This window comes from Drosophila nasuta, chromosome 3, assembly GCF_023558535.2.
Source record: "Drosophila nasuta strain 15112-1781.00 chromosome 3, ASM2355853v1, whole genome shotgun sequence".
Classification (NCBI taxonomy): domain Eukaryota; kingdom Metazoa; phylum Arthropoda; class Insecta; order Diptera; family Drosophilidae; genus Drosophila; species Drosophila nasuta.
This window is the reverse complement of record NC_083457.1, coordinates 49,880,283-49,900,759: the sequence shown is the minus strand read 5'-3', so window position 1 is coordinate 49,900,759 and position 20,477 is coordinate 49,880,283. Positions and strand designations below refer to the sequence as shown.

The window sequence follows — 20,477 nt, the reverse complement described above, 5'->3', positions numbered from 1 at the left end:
AAAATTAAAAAAATATATGTTCTATTATTAAATTCTTTACTCAACACCGCTTTCTAGGTAACCTGTCTAGTCGGTGCACTCGTCAATTGCTCATTCACACTTGTTTTTTCGTTTACCCATACTCTCGATGTCAACGTCAGCGACAGGCAGGCAGGCATTGCACATACGCCACGTGTTACTCGTCGTGGGGACGCTGCAGCGTCAACGGGTTTTGTGCGACGCGTGATGTGCTGGGGTGCGCTGTAAAATGAAATTTAGCGCTTTGCCTTGCAAATGATGTGCCGTCGACTGGCTGACACTTGGCTAAAAGGATTTGCACGCTCGCTGGCCGCCAAAATAAAAGTGTATACAAAAAAACACCCAACTCAAAAATTGCACGAAAATTAACGGCAATAAAATGAAAGAAATTTGACAGCCTATGCCAAGCGAATAGAAGACAGCTGCAGCTGCACTCGAGAGTGGGCGAGAGGAGAGGAGGGTAAATCCTATTAACGTTGCAAACGCGCAAAGTGCGAAGCAATTAAGAATTTATTTAACACCGTCACAAGCAATTAAGCACTTTTCATTCATTCATGGCCGCTGTGCGACATACGCGACGCGACACGCGACACAAACGCCAAACGACAAACGACAGCCGACAGTGACACATTTTCCCCAATGGCGGACACGGCTCCAAAACTGGTTCGTTCCTCCCATCAACATTGTTGTTGTTGTTGTCCTGCTTCCTGCAGCGTGTGCGGCAAATAATTCGCATATTTGGCACGCCACTTGTCTGTGTTTTTTGGCTGCATGTGCTGCACCCGGCGGGTAATCGATGACCATGCAAATGATCAACAGGACACGACCTGATGCTCTCGATACTCCGGCTGCAGCTGCCGTTGTCGTTGTCGTGGCTGTTACTGCGTTTGCTGTCGCTATTTCTAAACAACATGACATGGCCAGAACCGCTGATAAAAACCCGATTACAACCATCATTAGCAGCAGCACTTTCATGCAATTTCCCACGAAATTTTCCAGCACAAATTTTCGATATTTTTAAATAGCAGCAGAAAATGACTCTGTGGGGCAATTAAAAGCCCATCGATACGCTCGGTCGACATTATTCTACTTTAATGTGCCCCGCATGCGTTAAGGTAAAATCTTTTCCCGACACTCTTACTCTTCTTTTCGCTCTCTCTTTCTCCCTCTCTCTGTCTGTCTCTGCCTTTGTCTCATTCGCTTCAGCCGTGTCTGCGTCAATATGTTGATTAACTCATTTATTTATGAGCTGGCACTGATTCCGCTTAATGGCTTACAGTGTATCCTTTGCCATCCTTGCAGCCTTTCAGGCCTTACAGGCCGCGTTGTGCCCTTGTAGGAGCCAAGTGCATCAATATGCCTATACTCTAGAGCTAATAAGCCAAGTCAAGTGGGTATATGGCATTTTATTTTTCATACTTAAGAGCACTCAATAAAATTGTAATAAAGCATAAAATTAGATTGGTTTTTAAATACCTTACTGAAATTGTTTTAAATGGCTGTAAAATACTTTTAAATTCTACTCTAAATACTTTTTTAATCTATTCGATTTGATTCCACATTAAATATCGCATCACCTTATCATTTTTTCCATACTCATAATCATAAAATAAAAATGTAATATAACATCGAATTAGCATATTACATAAATAATTTAACAGATGTACATATGTACTATGCTATCATTTTAAATAGCTTCATATAATTGAGAAGTATAAAATCTAAATTTTATTTTTAAAAAACAAATCAATGTCTGTTTACTATAATATCATGTCAAATGTTTTTTAGCTTCTTAAGTTTACCCTTTAAATTTTAATATTTGCATAAAATGACATTTCTCCTATTCCACTTATTATTCTCCTATTACACTTAATTAACAATAAAATACAAGCTTAATATATACATCAAAGCAGCGAAATTTGTTTATTACATTAATATTATATCCAATATATTTTGCAATAATTTTAAATAGCTCCACATAAATTAGAAGTAGCAACATTCTTTATCTTCCCATATTGTTAATACAGAAATCAATAAGTGCCACATAAGTATTCTGCAATTATTTTAAATGGCTTTCGAATTCACGGCATTCATTGTCTTCATATATTTTGAATACACAAATCAATGATTTGGCTATCAATCGAATTGATTGAGCGTTAATCTCTCGTATCGTCTGCACAAATTAGCGCATATAAAAATTCATTCATAAATTTATTATCAGCTGTTAATAACGAGTACGTGACGATAAGTGTGAATGATATTTGCTTGCCTAATTTAATGCAGCTTTAATTCATGTCGGTAAACCAAATATTTTATGAGCATATTAAGCAGTAAGCGCTCGTCGATCATTGGCAATTGCGCATTTATTGCATTATATGTTCGCAGGCTTGTAATTTTACGCTGTTTTTCTCATTGCCCTTTCACACACAGATGCTACTTTTATTTTTTTTGTTTTTTCATTTTTGGATAAATAAATTGAACTCATTAATTGGCCGAGTGAAAGGCGCTTGGGCTTGGGTTGTGGGTTGCCCGGGATTTGGTTGTCGGGAATATGTATAAAGCACAGCACTTTACCGTTAATTACTCTGCGTGTTTACCGCTCATCGAAATTTTATGAATGGGTCGCACTGCTGCGGTGGCACTGCGGTGATGTCTCCTTCCTTTCCCCCCTCCCTACTTGCTGCCGCTCTCTTCACTCGTTTGAGGTTAAGTGCAAATGTGTACACATTTTCTTCATTTCTTTTTAATTTTTCAATTTGATTTTGCACATTTTTAATAATTAAACCAACACACATTGCGTATACTTGTTAAGTGCCCCAGACCAAAAACAGCTGCCACATCAAGCTTGCTGCTTTCTATCTATGAGTCGGCACAACTCTGTCTGTCGCTCCACTTCTGTGTGTGTGCGTGTGTGTATGTGTGTGCAGAAAAAACAACTTTATAAATTATGCCAATCAAGCATAAGCGCGTTTTAAGTGCGACCCCAAACTGCCAACTGCCAAAGGGGCAACAGCAAGAACAAAAGCAACAGCAGCCAAAGCTCGCTCGCATTTTACGAATGGGGTAAAAAATACAAAAACAAAAAAAACGCGCGCGAGCTGTGCACGAGTTTGGCGAGGGGGAGGACGACGACGACGACTTTTGACGCGAGCCAGCTTTTGCCTCCTCCCCTCAACGCTCCGCCCCTTGGGCCACCTAACATGCTCTGGCTTGATTATTGATAATGACTTTGAAATGAATTTCCAGCGGGAAGTTAATTTAATTATGGCAATTCTTTTGATAAGCGCTCTTTGCGCATAAAACAAGCGTCTATGTGGTGCAAATGAGTTGAGTGGCTTGGTAAGCAGAGAGGCGGGGAGAAGTGAACAGGATTAAAACCACATTTTATTAAAACAGTTGTTTAATTACTGTGTACTATCTACAAGTAAAAAAAAAACGAGTTACAAAGCTATGGTCGAGAGTGATCGACTGAGAAATATATGCTTTCTGTTTCAATAAATGCGGTAATGCTGAAATATACCAAAAATATTCCTGGTATAACGTTACAACAACTGCATATAATATCATTATTTAAATAACTCTTAAAATATTTGATCTAATCGCCTACATACTAAATTAAAAATATACAACATTAATATATCGAATAAATATTTCAATGTACCAAAAGCAAAATATACACTTAATATACCATATTGTCAACAATTTTTTTGAAAAACTTGTATGTTTAATATCCAATTAACTGCTTCATACAAATGTGAAAATACCAAAATACTAAATTATACCAAAATATACCATATTTGGCAAATCGATATGCTACTGATTTCACAATATAGGGAACTTAATATATCAGATTGTGAAAATGTTAAAAAAAATTAAAATACCAAAATACTGAAATATTCCAAAAGCTATATGGCGTAAATTGGCGTTCACTACATAGGGTACTTAATATACCACATTGTTAAAATGTTAAAATATCTAAAATTGAAATACCAAAATACTGAAATATTCTACTACTGCTGCATTCAACATATACCATACTGAACCAACGAAAACCCGACAGCAGCATTTATAATTATTTTTGGAAAAACTTTAAAATTTTGTATGTATCACCTGTTACATGCAAAAGTTATAATACCCTTTTTTTCCCTACACAGACAACTTTGTGTCCTTGACCAGATTTCTGGGCAGCTATGATAATCAGCAGGCAGCCTTAAGCTAACGCTTTGACTATGCGGAAATGTTCGACTGTCCGTTTGTCTGAGCGTTGCAACTGGCACTTAGCGCTTGCCACTCGCTGCTGGCGAGAGCAGCAGTTAGTCGCGCGCTTATAATTAAAACGTAATTGCCGCAATAAATTGCATAGACCGCAATGGCCAATGGCGAGCGTAATGGTGACCAATTGAGCGCTAGCCGCGAGTTTTTGCACTGTGGTTATTATAACAGTTCCGTGTGTGTGTGTGTGTGGCGTTGCAAGCAGCCATAAAAACGTTTACCCCACCCCCATCTCCAACCACACACACACACAGAGAGAGAGACACGTAACATGCCGGGTGCTATATCAAAGTCGTGTCGCAAAGTACTTACAATGTGGCGCCACCAATGTACATGCTGCCCTCGAATGGTCCAAACTCCTCCTCGGGCAGAAGGTCGAGCATCTGGTAATCGGTATTTATCATGAATCGCACATGATATTGGTTATAGTCAATCCATATTTTATGCCATTCGCCGCCATTCAACCTGCACAATGCCAATTTGCCAAAAACAAAATGGAAACAATTAACGATAATCGATGGCGATTGCTTACGAATTGCCATTTTCGTAGATAGAGAGAAGTGCTTCGACTCTCTCTCTCTCTCACACTTACCTGCGATGCGAGTTAATCACCAGCTCCCTTGTGGTGCCAGTGCTTAGGGTAAAATTGAATGTCAGTTGATAGTCACCGGTTAGGGCCACCATAAACGATGGATAGTGCGCCCGAATGGGTGGCTGGAACAACAGTATCGCCTTCTCGCCGGTGGTGCGAAAAGAGAAAGCAATGTCGCCTTTACGCCAGCCGGGCACCTCGATATACGATTGCGATGTTGTAAAGGTGACCACGTATTTCTGTGTATCTGTGTGCAACAGCAGGAGTTGCGATTAGTTTTTGGCCAACTAGTTTCTAGTTTCGAAAAATTTGCATCACTCACTTGTCTCCACGCATTCCAAAGGGCCGAGTGTGATGCGTCCCTGGGCCTCATCGTCGAGATCCTTTTGCTGCAGGAAGTACATGTTGGTAATGCCCAAACTGTGCGGTTCCTGATAGTAGCCCTCGTCCGAATTCCATTTGTTCTCTTTCACATCGCAGTTGCATGATTGATTCGGGTCCACGCACGTCTTGTTCACTGAGCACGGGCAAGCTCCTCTGTGGGCGTGTTCCGACAGGGGTCAGCACAAAAATTACAATAACGAAAAAAAAGGTGAAAGGCATTAAAACACAAAAGCGCAAAAAAAACGAAGAAGAACGTAAACATAGCTCGACGCATACATTTGCATGCATTTGAGACGGTTTCTGTCGACAGGGCTGCCGGCAATTTGACGAGTCCACTTTGAAGTGACCGATGCGACAGGAGACCTCACTGAGCAGGGAGAAAAACACTAAGAGCGCAAGGCGAGGGGAGGGGAGGGGGAGAGAGAGAGAGACAACCACTCGGACTAAGGATTCCTTTCGGCGATTTATTGTCGGCATTTTTGTTTTGCAATTTATAAGTGCTACTGTACACTTATTCTATGCTTCAAAAATTAAGTATACGCACTATGTGAGCGGGTTTGTCATATGAAGAAATATTTGATATGGAAATTGGTATCCAAAAGAGCAAAGAGCCAGCGGAAGTCAGTTTACGCTAGGTTATAAATTTATTGGTAATCGGTGCTTTAATATTATTAATAATAATAATAAAGGAAGTTATACTTGTGGTAACGTAGAAAAATTAATTTAACTGTTTTTTATGACTAAAATATATATTATGAATTATACAATTATTAATATTTAGTATTCTCAATCATTAAATATTTGTTTGAGTTTGATTAAGTACCATTTTTTCTTGCCTTATATTTAAATTTTTATATTAATTTGCAAAGTATTGTAAAATATTTAAATACATATTTAAACTATTTTAATTACATGCATATTTTAAGGAAAATTGGAAAATATTTATAAAAAAGAGAGAATTAAACTTAATCAGACTCAAACAAATATTCGACGTTGGACAATAACATGTCTGTGTAGAATTTGTGAATAAATATTTGAACTATTTGAATTACGTAAAAATTTGAAAATCAGGAAAAACTAAAACTAAATTTTTCAATGTTTGAAAATGTACTTTTTGTTTTTATCAATTTTTTTTAAAGAAATTAGGAACAAAACATTCTTCAAATCTATCTTTTAAATATTTAATAAAATGCTTCATGATTTAATATTTTTAGTTTTATTTTATTCAACTTTATTTGTCGACTGATCACAAAAAATGCTTAAACAACTTTCAGTAATTATTTTAGTTGAGTTGAACATTTAATGTGCTAGATCGATCTATTGTTATTCATCCAAAAAGGTCGGTAAAACATCCTTGATTGTAGAGTGTTCGAAATAATCGTTTACTGTTGCTCGCCCAATGCATTGGCACTTGTGATGGTTAGTTTTTAGCTGCTGTACGTATGCGGTTTGTGAATGCATGTGCCACATCCGTTTCCGCTTTGGCGTTTGCAAGCTGCACAAAACTAAGCGGCTGACAACGGGAAGCAAAGCTCGAAAGCAAAGCTAAAGCTATAGCTAGAGAGACCACAGAACATAGCTAACCGAGACCAGGAACAGCAGCAACAGCAACAGCAGCAGCAGGCAAAACATGAGAGCAGGAGGCAGGCAACAAGCAAACAAACAAACAAACGATGCTGTCAAATTTTGAATGAGTAAAGACCAAAACTACGATCCAATGATGGATGGCTCAATGGGTTGCTGCCCACAAACACACACATAGACATGAAAAAAAAGAAAGCCAACTCGCATATATGTGTTATTTTCGTTTCTTTTTTTTATTTCTAACTGCTGTTGTGCTTTTTCTTTGGTCAGACTGTATAAACACACACTCACACGGACATACTGATTTCGGTTTTTGAAATTGTACTAAAACGTAGTTTGATATTCCTCGCAGACCAGCAGCAATCGTTCAAAGCACAAAAAAGTGGAGTGAAAGAGAGAGGGAACGAAATGAACACTGTTTAGGCTGTAGAATTGATTTAGTGAAAGCGGAAATTAGTGACGCACACCGAAACGCCAGGCAAGCAGGCATGGAAAAAAGCAACTTTAAATTGCTGCCAGCAGCTGTTGCCTACTTGCCGGCGCATGATGTATTGTCAAAGTCCTTTGGGACTCCGGCAATGGGGAAAGGGATACGGAGATGGCGTAAAGAAATTAGGCGTAAAGACTAAATTTCTGCACAAAGCCATTCATTTTAAAAAGGCTGCCATAAGAAAAATTACCCAGCAAAAGTTCAAAATACAAAAAAGAGTTGTTCAACAATATGGCGGCAACGCACACACACAAACACACATGAACACACATATACTCAGTGATGTTGGCAGATACACATGAGCGAGGACGCAGTCATAAACCTTATTAGCGCTGAGCCGGAAACATATTTGCCCGACATAAATACAACTCAGCCTTTTATGCCCAAATAAGTATGCTATGCTCTTTTGTTTTGCACTTTTGCAATTTTGTATTTTGTATTTTGCTTCTTCACTTTCGGTATTTGCCATAAATTTGTGCCTGCCTCATTTTATAACCAACTCCGAACTGTGCTTCGCTTATGGATATTGAGTGTGCATATGTGTGTATGTGTGTGTGTCTTTTAACGCTTCTGTTTTTCGTTCTTGCAGTTGAAAGTGAATGCTTAAGACTTGTCTTTGCTCATGCAACAAGGTGAATACTTTGATCAATTCGAATAACTTTTTAATAGTAAGCTGCTTTCAGTTATTCATATTTCATAGTTTAAAAATTGGAAATCAAGGTGTTTTATTTTGAATATTTTTACCTGTCATTCAGTGTCTAATAATCATTTCCGTTTTATTTAGTTTTTGCCAAAGTCATTAAACTTTTGTTGAGCAAAAAGTTGCTCAACGCTTGATTAATATCGTAACTATTAATTATATAGATTTTGAAACGTTAATAAAAAAAAATATTGTTTTTTTATTTAAGTGTGCATCTGATTATCATAAAAATAAAGTAAAATATCTAAGAGTATTTATTTGTAATAAATTCACAAAATAGTTGAAGTTGCCTTCAACTTTTCATTTTTGGTGTAGTCTTTTATTTGGTCTACCTAATAAATAATCTAGTAATTTTTATATTTTGTGTATTTGATAATAATTTCTCATATTAATCTGGTTATATTGTTTGGCAATATTATAAAAATTATTGAATGGGTTTTTGATTCCGACTTAGCACCCAAATCTAAATTTATTGTTGAGCAATTATTGCACACTTTATGGAGTAATTTTCATAAATTTTCTAAACACGTTTTTTATTTTATTTTGTTACATGATTAATACATATTTTTTTCAATATGCCTGCATTATAGCGCAATCTAAATTCGGCTTATTCATCTTAAAAGTTAAAGAGGTTGTTCTTCTTCTTGTTGTTATGCAACATTCGCTTGGGTTTTCAGCGCCATAAAATGTTATGCTCCAATGAATAGAAACAAATGCCGCACATATAACTTAACCAAAGGCCGAAACGAAAGGAGTGAGTATTGCTATAGAAGACGCTCTGAAGTAGGCAACAGTTTTGCACAGCACACATAACACACACACACGCACACACACTCAGAAGAACGTATACGCACACACGGATGAAAAATCAAATTTGAAGAGCTAAGCCAACAGCAGGCGGCCACTTGATGTTGGTCAGTCAACCAATAGGAGAAACAGCAATAGCACTAGGCCCGAGCAGCATGACAAATTATGCAACTGACACACACTCACACACACACACCATTACAGAGATGCAGACATACACATAATCGTAGCAAGACAGGCTGACAATTATATGTAGAAGTGGCATAAGAGTTGGCCCTTTTGCTTTGCAGCTGACACAAATGTACGCAAATCGATGCGTTATGAAAGTGAGTTGCATTTGCTATGTGTGAGTGTGTGCGTGCATGTATGTGTGAGTGTGTATTAAAGTGCGTGTGTGGCATACACAAGGCTTTGTGCACACACTCCTCCCGTGTGGATAAATATGTCAGTTAGCATTAAGTGTAGGCCCAGGCGTTTATATTATGCATGTTCGAGCAATTAATTTAAGTTTCATTTACAATTGAAATGGCACAACGAGGGAGCGAATGAATGGGGATGTGGTGCAGCACTACTCCCAAACTATGGTACATTTTGAAATGAAGGATTTATATTGTTGGATTACCGCACGTACGCAGAGCCCTTGCCCGGCTGCTGCTTGATGCCTGATGCCTGAACTCGAGCTATCTACTGGAGCAGAACGTGCCACACACACTGCAGTGTGTAGAGTGCACAGTGCCAGACCAACAAGTTAAGCAAATAGACTGCAACATTAATTGTGTGGCCTGTGGTCGACAGTGGCAGCAACACGGGGCCAACAGCAACAGCGTGCACCGCATTCTCGACCAGCAACTATGTGCATAGGCCGCCAACTGGACATAGGCCAAAGCCGCACAGTGGATGAATAAGAGAGAAATTTTGAAGCACGGCTTTATTGGAGCTCTACAATTGTCACTCTAAGAATTCAAAAATAAATTTCGAATATTTAATAAAGGATGTTTAAGCGAAAGAATTCCAATCAACAACAGAAAGTTGAATTACTAAAAATTAAAGAAAAGAATTAATATGGTTTTAGAAGGGAAGGTTTTAAATTACACAGAAGAAAAATAAACTAAAAAATAAAATTTTGAATCAAGATTAAGAACTATGAAGATTTATTCTTAAATCAACATCAATATTCAACAAAAATATAGATTGAAATTCAAGATTTTAATCTTGGAGATGGGATGGAAAAATCAAATAATAAAAAAAATCTAATTTTTAGATCCTGTTTCAATATTTTTTTTTAAATCAATAAGCTCTTAAATTAAGTTTTGCAATCTACTTTTCAATCTCTACTTTTTTTGTCAGTGTATAAAAGCTATTTCAATAAATATATGAACTCTTAATAAACAATTCTTCAGAAGCAATTAAACAAATATAACACATGCAACGCCTTGGCCTACACCTAAACTCATTGACCAGATGTTTTAGGAAAAGAAGTCTTAAGAAGTTGTATCTATTGAACCTCTTATTTAGAGACATCCTTGAAATTTTGACCAAAGCGTATACAGTGTATTATTAAAAATATTTCTAATTAACTATTTATACAGTGCATAACTCTTTTATGCAGTGGATATTTAATTCAATTTCTATTTCTAATTGACTCTTTTAAGTACATATATCCCAACTATAAAGTTAGCTTCGGATGCCATATCAGTATATGAAAACTGATGTGATAAAATATCATTTAAATGGTATTATCTAAAACTGTATTAAGTTTTGAATTTACGTTTATATGTGATTTTCATATATGTAGGTTAAATATGAATTCAACTGAAGATTCATTTCATCTCAGTTAGACGCTTGAAAAGACAGTCAAATGAAGTGTGACAAACTGAAAGTTTCTCTTAGCAACGCTCCAATGAAATGTGCCAAAAAGAAAGAAACACTTCTCAATCGACAATATCTAAAATTGAATAACAAAAATCCTTTTATTTATTTTCAATACGTGCCACACGTTGTGTCACTGTGCACACACACAATTTGGTGGCACACTGCGGCGACCGCACGTAAATCACAAATACTCGTACTACTTCCACAGCAAGTTTCACTAGTGGACAGTAGGTTCCTGTGTTGCTGTGGTTCGAACGAAGTGAATGACAGTTGAGTGGCTGAGTTCGCTTACCTCTTGACATTGCCGAGGAAGTCGACGGTGAGATTCTTGGCCGACGATGTGAACCAAGTGGCCGAGTGCAGCTCCAGCTGGGCACGATAGCAATCGTATTTGATGTATTGTGTGCAATAGAGCGAATGCGATATCAACTCTTGCAACATGTGCGGCGAGAACTCTCTGTAGCGTATGTTGAAACTAAAATCCGTTTCACGCGCCGAACGCACATCCACCTGACTGGGCAAGTTGTGTTCCACAATGGTTTTCGTGGCATTCTCCAAGCTCTGAAAATCGCATTTCACATGTGCGGGCGGAAAAACCCCGTTGCCATCGATATCAATGAGATACACATCCGATTTTGTGAATCCGAGTAAAGCCAACTCCTCGCAGGTCTTGCGATACTTTGTGAAATGACAATTTTTACCAATGTAACCCGTGTGCTTGCAATCGCATGTAACCCGATCGTCTTTAACGAAACATTTGCCACCATGCTCGCAGGTATTCGGTCTTTTACAGGGATCAATGTAGTTGCAATTATCCAAAGCAACTTCACCGACAACACGCTCCGTTTTGACCACATGTCGCGGCTCAATTAGATGGCCATTGATCTCGATGTCGCGTATGCAGCCAACCAGGCCCATGGCAGCGGATTTGAGGCTGCTGCCAATGATCAGTTTGTCGCCAATGTTAAAGGTCAGACCAAACATTTGGCTCAGCGTGTGACGGTAGTCGACGGTGAAGCGTATCTCGCCCTGTTTGTAGTCGAGCTCGACGCTGTGCCAGGAAGTTGCGCGATTGATTTTAATGGTTGTCGAGTGCGTTACATTGTTGTTAACATCGGGTACGAGATCAAAGCTTAGCTTGTCCGAGCTTAGACGTATCTACAAAGAGAGACAGAGAGAGAGATTGTGCAAGTTGCAGTTTGTGCAAAGAGTTGTCGGCGGGCATTTTGTAATTTCCGTTAGTTTTACATTTCCGGCGCACGTTATCGACAGTTACGATTCGAGGGTTTTTCGGGTTTTTATCGCGTCAACATCATCGTTGTCGTTGTTGTTATTGTTGTTGCCGGATGTTGCACGTCCAGCAGCAGCAGGCAGCAGGTGGCAGGTGGCAACCGTTTTTGTGTGGGGTTAGCGCGTTGCAACATAATAGTTTTGTCATCGACATCGCAAAAGCGCAGCGCATGTAAAATATACACAGAAAAATACGTAAACTTTGTTAGCATTAAAATCTGCAAAATACTGTTTAAGTGTAACCGTGTGTGTGCGTGTGTGTGTGCGTGTGTGTGTTGGAAATAAATCAAAATTGCCAAATGTCCAACAATATGCTGCAGTCACTCCCCCAACAACTGCTGCATATATTTCAATTTTGAAATGCCTTTGTGCATTAAGCTCGCTTAAATCATATTACGCATACGCCGCGTACGCGCAATTTCGATTTACAATGCAACAACTGTTGGTCCTGTTAAATTGTTAGCCATTAATTTGCAACAACAACAACAAACAGCATTACAGTTTATACTATTTACACTGACTATGCAGATATGACACGTCCCAATTGTGAACTCTCCTTCTCCTTCTCTATCTCTTTCCCTCACTCTTCTGGTGTTGGTCCATTTAAATTTATGAACGAGAAAATTGAATCAACTTTATAAGTTGGCGGTCGATTGCTCTAATAAATCGCATTTGCAGCCTAGCAATCTTCATGCCTATTTCAATGACAGCACATCGAGCAATGCTTGTTGCCAGCCTCTGTTTAGTGTACACTCTCGATGCTACATTTATTTGCTTTTGCGCGAATTGTGGATTGCGCTTTTTCGCCTGATTTTTCGCTTATACAAAATGCCAAAATACTAAAATTTTATTGCATATTTCATTAGACTTTTGGCAGCGTGTTATACTATATATATTTTAAGGCAAATAGTAAACACATCCAACAGGAACGACGACAGCAAACTGAGCCGAGATCTGACAATATTTCACAATTGCGATTTTATACCCACTACCCCTAGTGTTAAAGGGTATTACAACTTTTTGAGAGAGAGGCATCTCCTTTGAAGTATATACATTCGTGATCAGTGCCAACAGTCAAGATGATGTAGTCATGTCCGTCTGTCTGTCTGTCCGTCTTTCTGTCCGTCCGTGTGAACACTTTTATCTCAGAGACTATAAGAGATAGAGATAAAAATTTGTTTTACAGCACGCAAATCAAGTTTGTTTCAAACTTCCCTTGCAATTCCACAAATATCGAATAACAACCATAATTATCAAGCTAGAGTGGAATTAGTAGAATTTTGGTACATACAATAATAACTATTATTCACAATGCGTAGCCGGTATCTCACAGTCGAGCACACTCGTCTGTAGCTTTCTTACTTGTTTTGAAATGCGTTTTTATTTGTTTGTCGTTTTTGACTATTTCCACCATTTGTGCGCTGTCAATAAATTCGATTCGATTTTCGATTTTTGATTTGCGATTTATGCGGGCAATGCTCCCACTCCATTTTCTCTCACTCTCTCTCTCTCTCTCTTCCCATTTCTCTTCTTTCACCGACAAGTGTCAAACGCGTATGCGAATTGACAGTTTTGTGGTGGGCCGTTGGGAAATTTATTAGTTTGCCAAACGCTGCGCTAAAACGCAGGTGGTAATTTTGTGGCCAGACCGGCAAATAGTTAATCAATAAATAAAATGTATATCCCTTTAACAAAATACAAAAAAAATAGAGCACAAATTTACATACAACTTGTATCCAGTGTTTGCATATAAAGTATTTGTATTTTGAAAATCCACATTGACTCGTGAATTGTTAAAGTTATCGCCTTTGTCCTGAGCTGAGCTGAGCATATTTTATGCGCTTATCACAACATTTTGGCAATTTCAATTTGTGACGAAAAATATTATTAACATTTACTGGCATATGTGCAATCAATTTCGTATTAATTTTGTGGCATACACACACAAACAGACAAACACTTGGACATAAATCGTCAGGCAATTTCAATAAGCCAAAAAGCCAAATGGAAAATTAAACGGCTTTCGTAGCATAAATATTCATTGCTATTACAACATTTTACGAGATGGCCAGCAATTTGTATTTCAATCTACATACAAAACTCCTACTTCTGTTTTTCCTCTCGTTTCAGCTAAAAGTCTATTGACATTTGAATTTTGTTTTTGAATGAGAAGCATTAGGGGGAACGCTCAGACAGACAGAACGAAAGACAGACAGACTGCTGCCAAGGCAGCTCTAGCTAGCTTTGCAATCAAAAGCAAGAAAGTCAACAATAAAATGCAAATAAATATTGCAGCTACGCATACATATATGCATAGCTATATATGTATGTATGTTTATTTATCTGCATAGGTGTGTGTTTATTCCCTTAGTGTATTTCGAAAATGTCAAGTAACCAAATAAACGTTCCGAGTCCAGCACGTTTGTTTGTTTAAATATAGATAAATGCCACTGACATTTATTCAAACACACACACGCACACACACACACATACTGGTGCAATTGCTGCATAATCAAGTGCATGAGTATGTGTGTGTGTATTTGCTTGTTTGTTGCAGCAATTGGAAAGGGAGCAAAGGGAGCTCAGATCCACAGTTGAGTGGCATTAAGCTGTTAAGGGCTATTTTTGTGTTCAGTCGCAACGCACTTTTATATGCAGCACAATCTAGATTGCGCAATCATAATAAATGCATAATACACATACAATATTATTACTCTTTTTTCTGTTGCATCGGCATATCGCTTCAAATTGTTGCAGCAATGTGATAAATCTTCTATATGCAACTTTTGCGCACATAAAATCTGCTGCAAATAAAATAAAATGATTTTGCCATGTGAAACGGAGACAGCTCATAAGATATCACAAAACGCTGCAAATCAAAATTGCGTTTTATGTGTGCGCTGTGAAACAATTTCATTGGTGAAAGCTTTTAATATAATATAAAATATATAAATTCTGAAATAAAATTTTATTCTGCATATTTATATATAAATATTTCAATATGAAATTTCATTGAATATTAATTGAAACTAACGTTCAATATGTTTATAAAGTTTCATTTTGAAATTGTGTCAAATATTAATGGATTCAAAATTTTATTTAAATTATATACTGCAACGATAGTGCATTATTTTAACTATGTAAATAGCATTTCATTTCAAAACTATCTTTGCTTTTCTTTCGAATTCATTTTGCGGAACACAATCGATTTTGTTGCTCTGCTGCATTGTTGCCTGCTTAGTTCGTTCACACGCCCATCTGCACACTAGCACACACACACACCCACCCACCCACATACACACACAGGCACGCATACCAATACACATTTGATTTGCATTTCGCTTGGCTCCCAAACATCATTTGCTTAGTCGTCTTAAGCACACGTTGACGTTGACGTCAACGTCTTTGCCTTGCGTTCTCTCTCTGCTCTGGAATGTCCAGCAACATTGCAATGCTCACACACAGACACACGTACAGGCAGACACGCCCACTCTGTCTGTGTCTGTGTGTGCAGTTCATAAGCTATAGAATATATGCTTGAATGCTTCAACGCACACACTTACCTCCCAGAAGCCATTTCCGGAACTGGTCGTGACGTCACTGTAGGCCAACACCGCGCCGGCTCGACTGCTGCGGAAATCGAATTTAATATTAAATTCTTCGGCATGATTTATGGGCCACCAAATGTGAGATGTCGCAAACGGATACGTAATGGGTATGACATTCACTTCATTCTCAAAGAACTCGGCCTCCAAAACGCCTGTCAAAAACGATGAGAAATTTTTTAGATGGCATGGGGTATAAAATTTTATGTTCTTCAAAATCGGAATCCTCAAAGAATTCTTAGAAAATTTCACCAAGAGACTAAGTAACTAAAATCAATTTTTAACTACCACTGAGAAGTGTTAAAGTTATGGAATTATAAAAAAAATATAAGAAAGCTGCAGTGAGTGTTCTCGACTCTGAAATACTTATTTTAACTGAAAGCAAAGCAGTGAAGTTTTATTCTTTGAATATACCAAACAAATACTGAAATATGCTAAAGATACTGAATTTGGATTATCAACATACATATCATCTTAAAATATACCAAAATAATATTCTGTAAAAGAATAGTATATCGATATACTTCTTAATATGTAAAAAATAATATTCCCAAAAAAATACTGAAATATACTGACGATACTGTATTTGGTATATCGATATACTATTCAATTCAATATATACCATAAAGTCCCATAGAGTAAATATACCAGATTTTCAACCAAGTCGTGACTCTAGAATTCGATTTTTTTAGGGGTGGAAGTGAGCAAAATTGGATACATGTTTTGGTATATCGAAATACTTCTTAAAATATACCAAAATAATATTCGGAAAAATACTGAAATATACGGAAGATTATGTATATCGACATACTTCTTAAAATATACCCAAAAAATCTAAAAATACTGAAATATACTGACGATACTGTATTTGGTATCTCGATATACTATTAAATTCAATCTATACCATAGAGTACCATCAAGTAAATATACCAGATTGTCAAGACGTGACTCTAGGATTAAACTTACGCTTATTTTTTTTTTAGGGAGGAATAGGTATTTATACGGACAGACAGACAGACAGACATGGCTCGACTGTTATCGTCGATGCCTCCTTTTGCCCGCCACATTTCCTGCCTTTATTGATATTTTCATAGTTTTAATCTTAGATTCCGATTTTTATTATCATTCTTACCATGATAGTGAACCTTGGGATTGCCGCGTTGCAGTTCGTATAGAATAGATATATCATTATAGTACACATACTTCAGGCTGCCGACGAAATTGTTGTGAGAAATAAGACCTTTCTTCTTGTGCAGATCTGGACCACCGCCAAAGTATATCTCCGGATCGAACAACAGATTGCCACTTGCAGTTGGCGGCAACTCCAAAATCTTCTGCTGATGATCGAGTATAATACGCAACGTGCGCTGCTCATGCAATATCGTGAGATTGTGCCAATAGCCACGTGTCAAATCATCGGTGAGTATGGTGGACATAACATTATCCCCGAAATCGATTTCCACATAAATTGATTGATTGCGTATCGCTGCGGCGATATACTGATGCTTGAGCGACTCTCCGCTGGCATAGAACAAAGCTGAATCATCGAAATTGGTGCGAAACATCAAACTGATGCGGGTAGTGGAGGAGTGTACTCGATCCTTCCAGTCGTAGATGCGATACGAAACGTAGCTGGCACCGCGCAGTGTTATAATTGTGGCAGCTAAAAAATAATATTGATTTTAAGTATATTTTTTTTCTTATTTATATTTGCCATACTGCAATGCATTGTTGAATTTTCACAACAAAAATGTTTTGATTGCGAACATACATATAAAAAACATTGTATAGTTTTTGTACTGCAGCGTTGCGTATTGTTTTTCGAATATCAAATTTTTTATTGAATCGTTTGTGAATGTGAGTAGAGTTTCTCATATAATGAAGGCAGAGTTTTGAAATAAACTACAGAGTTATTGAAGTAAATAATGAAGTGAAAAAAGGGGAAACAGTTGAGATTTAGACTCAAAGAGTTTCATTGAAATTATTCATCATAATTTCAATTATTATTGCGCATTTATTTGTTAACAAATTGTTGTCATCCTTTAAAATTTCATTTTGCTTGTATATTATTTTGGAAAATAATTATAAAGTCATCCCGAAAGTCTGAGCAGAATAAAAGAAAATTAATCATTCATAATCTTTTCGACTTTGGCATTCTAAAAATTTAAACAATGCGCATGCTATTTTGCCTTAAATAATAATGTTTAATTCGTATACAATTTGTTATTATACAATTAAAATTGAAACTTTTGAGAAGTATTTTAACACATTTAAACAATCTGGTAATGAATTGTAGCAAATTGTTGTTGCCTCCTTTCTTTTTATTCCAAGTCACAAAATATATAAATAATCCAAAATTATAGAGCAGAATATTTTGAAGAAATTGTTTGAAATTTTTTTATAAACATGTTCTGCAATTTATTGGTCATTAATTTGATCGTGAAGACAATTGTTTTTAAAGAGTTTTTATATATTTGAGCACGGTTTGTTGTGAATTGTTATCAGCTGTCATAACTTTTTATCTTAAAAATTAACTACATAATTGTGTAAAGTTCTAAAGCATAGTCAAATTTTTTATTCTATCATACATTACTCAATTCACACTCTCAAGAATTTTAAAATGTTCAGCATATTTTTGCATTAATTTTAATAAATATATTTAATGGCTCTGCAATTTGTTGGCCTTCAACTTTTTTTAATGAAATTGTTGAAAAAGTAAGAGCTTCAATATTTGAGCAATATATAAACACATCGACACGTATAAAACCATAAGTATAATCCATATCAATAGTTGTGTATAGTTTTTTACATGCAAACCTTTAAGCTCTCGCACTTTCTCACTTAATTCAACTGTTAGCATATTTGCACTTGGCTTCCATTTGCCGCGTTCGCAGCTTACCACAAAAACCCCGAGCAAATTTAAACAACTTTTCTGCGTACTACGAGTATTCTCTTCTCTTTCTTTTTTTTTTTGGTGGCCGCTATTTTATGCTCTGTGCTGCGGTATTGCGCTGCTCTGAGCTGTGCTGTGTTGCATTATCTGCATGGCACACAAAAAAACGTCAAGAGGCGGCACAAAAATAGATTATATTGTTTGGACTATGACTGTGGACGGTAGCCTGTAGGCGTTTATGTGAAGTACGCTCACTTCTCTCTCTCTCTCTTTCTCGCACTTCTCTGTTGCCGTGTGGGAAAGTGCAAATCGTGTAACAGTTTCATTTTTTTCTTGCTTTGCTGCAGTGACAGCGAAATGCTGCTCGCTTATCTGACACATATTCTCCTCACACGTCTGTGTATGTGTGTGTGTGGTGGGTGGGCGGCAGCCACGCCCAGTCAATAACACAGTGCAGGCATACTTCATAATTTGTTTTTTTTATATATAAACATACATATATACAAACACACTTGCATTTTTGTTGGGAATTTCGAGTGCGCGAAATGGCCCCAAAAAGTATGCTACAGATTTGTTCAGTTTCCCCGCGAGAGATGCATTTCTATCGCATGCCTTCGAGGGACCGACCACAGCTAAAGCAGACCACATTTGACAACAACAATGGGCTTTCTGGGCTTGCCGCCCTTGGTGCCAAACTCGCGACACACCTCGAGCATTCGCATGCCACTTAGCACACGCCCGAAGATAACACGACGCAGGGGCGTCACCGAAAGCTTCTTGAAGGTGATCGTATAGACGAGGGCACCTTTAGGGAAACGCTTCACATGCCTCCATGAATACGATAATAGGCCCTTTAGCTTTCGTGCATCCAAAGTGGAGCATCTGCTGTGATGATTTTCGAGTGCATCGCGCGCTTGTGGCTGCAGCTCACCGCGCATCCAAAGATCCGGGAAGATGTGCGTGAATTTGTGCGCCTGGACATCGTTGTCGGTGGCCAAACGCACAAATTCCAGCACAACTTCCGGACTCACTTCGGTGTACAGCTGTATGCAGATACGGCCAAGGAAGCGTTTTTGTCGCTCAGCCAAATCGAAATAGATTACGGGACGCAGCAATTCCTTGTCGGTATGCAAACGTTTATTGGGCTGAGGCAGCGGCATATAAGAGCTATACTTCTCCAGCACATCGACGGATGCATTGCTCTCCGGCCGATCGTGTTCTGTCCAATGGAAGCGGGAGTTGCGTGAATCCACTTTGGATGTAGCCGTCAGCAATCGACAGCCTATAAGCTTATTCTCTCGCTTTAAAGCTTCCGCTTTCAAATCGAGACTTCGACGCTTTTGGGTCGCTATTATTGGAGTGCGATTGAAACAATCGATGGTGCCTTTAATGCGCTTAATCGCATTGATGCGATTCAAGAGCAACAGATTCTTGCGATATATATCCTGCATATCGATTAGATCATTGTATTTGTTTCTCACATGCACCGCTGTTCTGTGTATTTCCGGTGACAGACGCGACTGAATCGTCGTCAATCTGGCGTGCTTCACATTTTGTCGCTTGATCTGTTCGCTACACAGTTCTTTAAGGCTGTGAAAGACGCGCAACGAAAGCACTTCACTGGCCTTGCTGCTGTTTCCATGCACCGCTTGCACCAGCTGCCTGAACTCATTGTAGCGTGGCAGCCGACTTTTTGGTAAATATTTTCTACTCAGGTGACTGTGACGCAACAATTCGTTGGCCAGCTTATTGGCTCGCATAGTGGCTACTCGCTCCGATGGCAAATGGAAAGTGAACTCCGAAAAATCCTTGGCACGCCAGCGTAACTCCTTCATCTTTGTAATTTACCGAAGAGTAAACCAGAGTAAAATTCCACAAAACGAAAACTGTGTTAAAAAAAAAGACTGTTGACACAGCCAACTATGATGCCGAAAGTGAAACTCTGACTGACAGCTGAAGAGGATTTTCAA

The 20,477-nt window shown here is 37.9% G+C and overlaps 2 protein-coding genes across 2 annotated transcripts in view; both read right to left on the bottom strand.

The window, feature by feature from the left end:
- LOC132789009 (axotactin) overlaps positions 1-20,477 on the bottom strand; it is a 75,306-nt gene that overhangs the window by 22,447 nt on the left and 32,382 nt on the right. Inside the window, 6 exon segments of the mRNA XM_060796740.1 lie at positions 4,603-4,755; positions 4,883-5,129; positions 5,205-5,419; positions 11,012-11,877; positions 15,573-15,769; positions 16,747-17,277. Coding sequence (XP_060652723.1) covers positions 4,603-4,755; positions 4,883-5,129; positions 5,205-5,419; positions 11,012-11,877; positions 15,573-15,769; positions 16,747-17,277 — 2,209 coding nt within the window.
- Positions 18,246-20,436, bottom strand: LOC132792942 (uncharacterized). Its single transcript, XM_060802481.1, has one exon. The coding sequence runs from the start codon at positions 20,340-20,342 to the stop codon at positions 19,140-19,142; it is 1,203 nt and encodes a 400-aa protein (XP_060658464.1). The 5' UTR covers positions 20,343-20,436; the 3' UTR covers positions 18,246-19,139.

What these genes read in the sequence shown, in the direction of transcription:
- LOC132792942 (XM_060802481.1), bottom strand. Translation starts at nt 20,342, where the DNA reads ATGAAGGAGTTACGCTGGCGTGCCAAGGATTTTTCGGAGTTCACTTTC.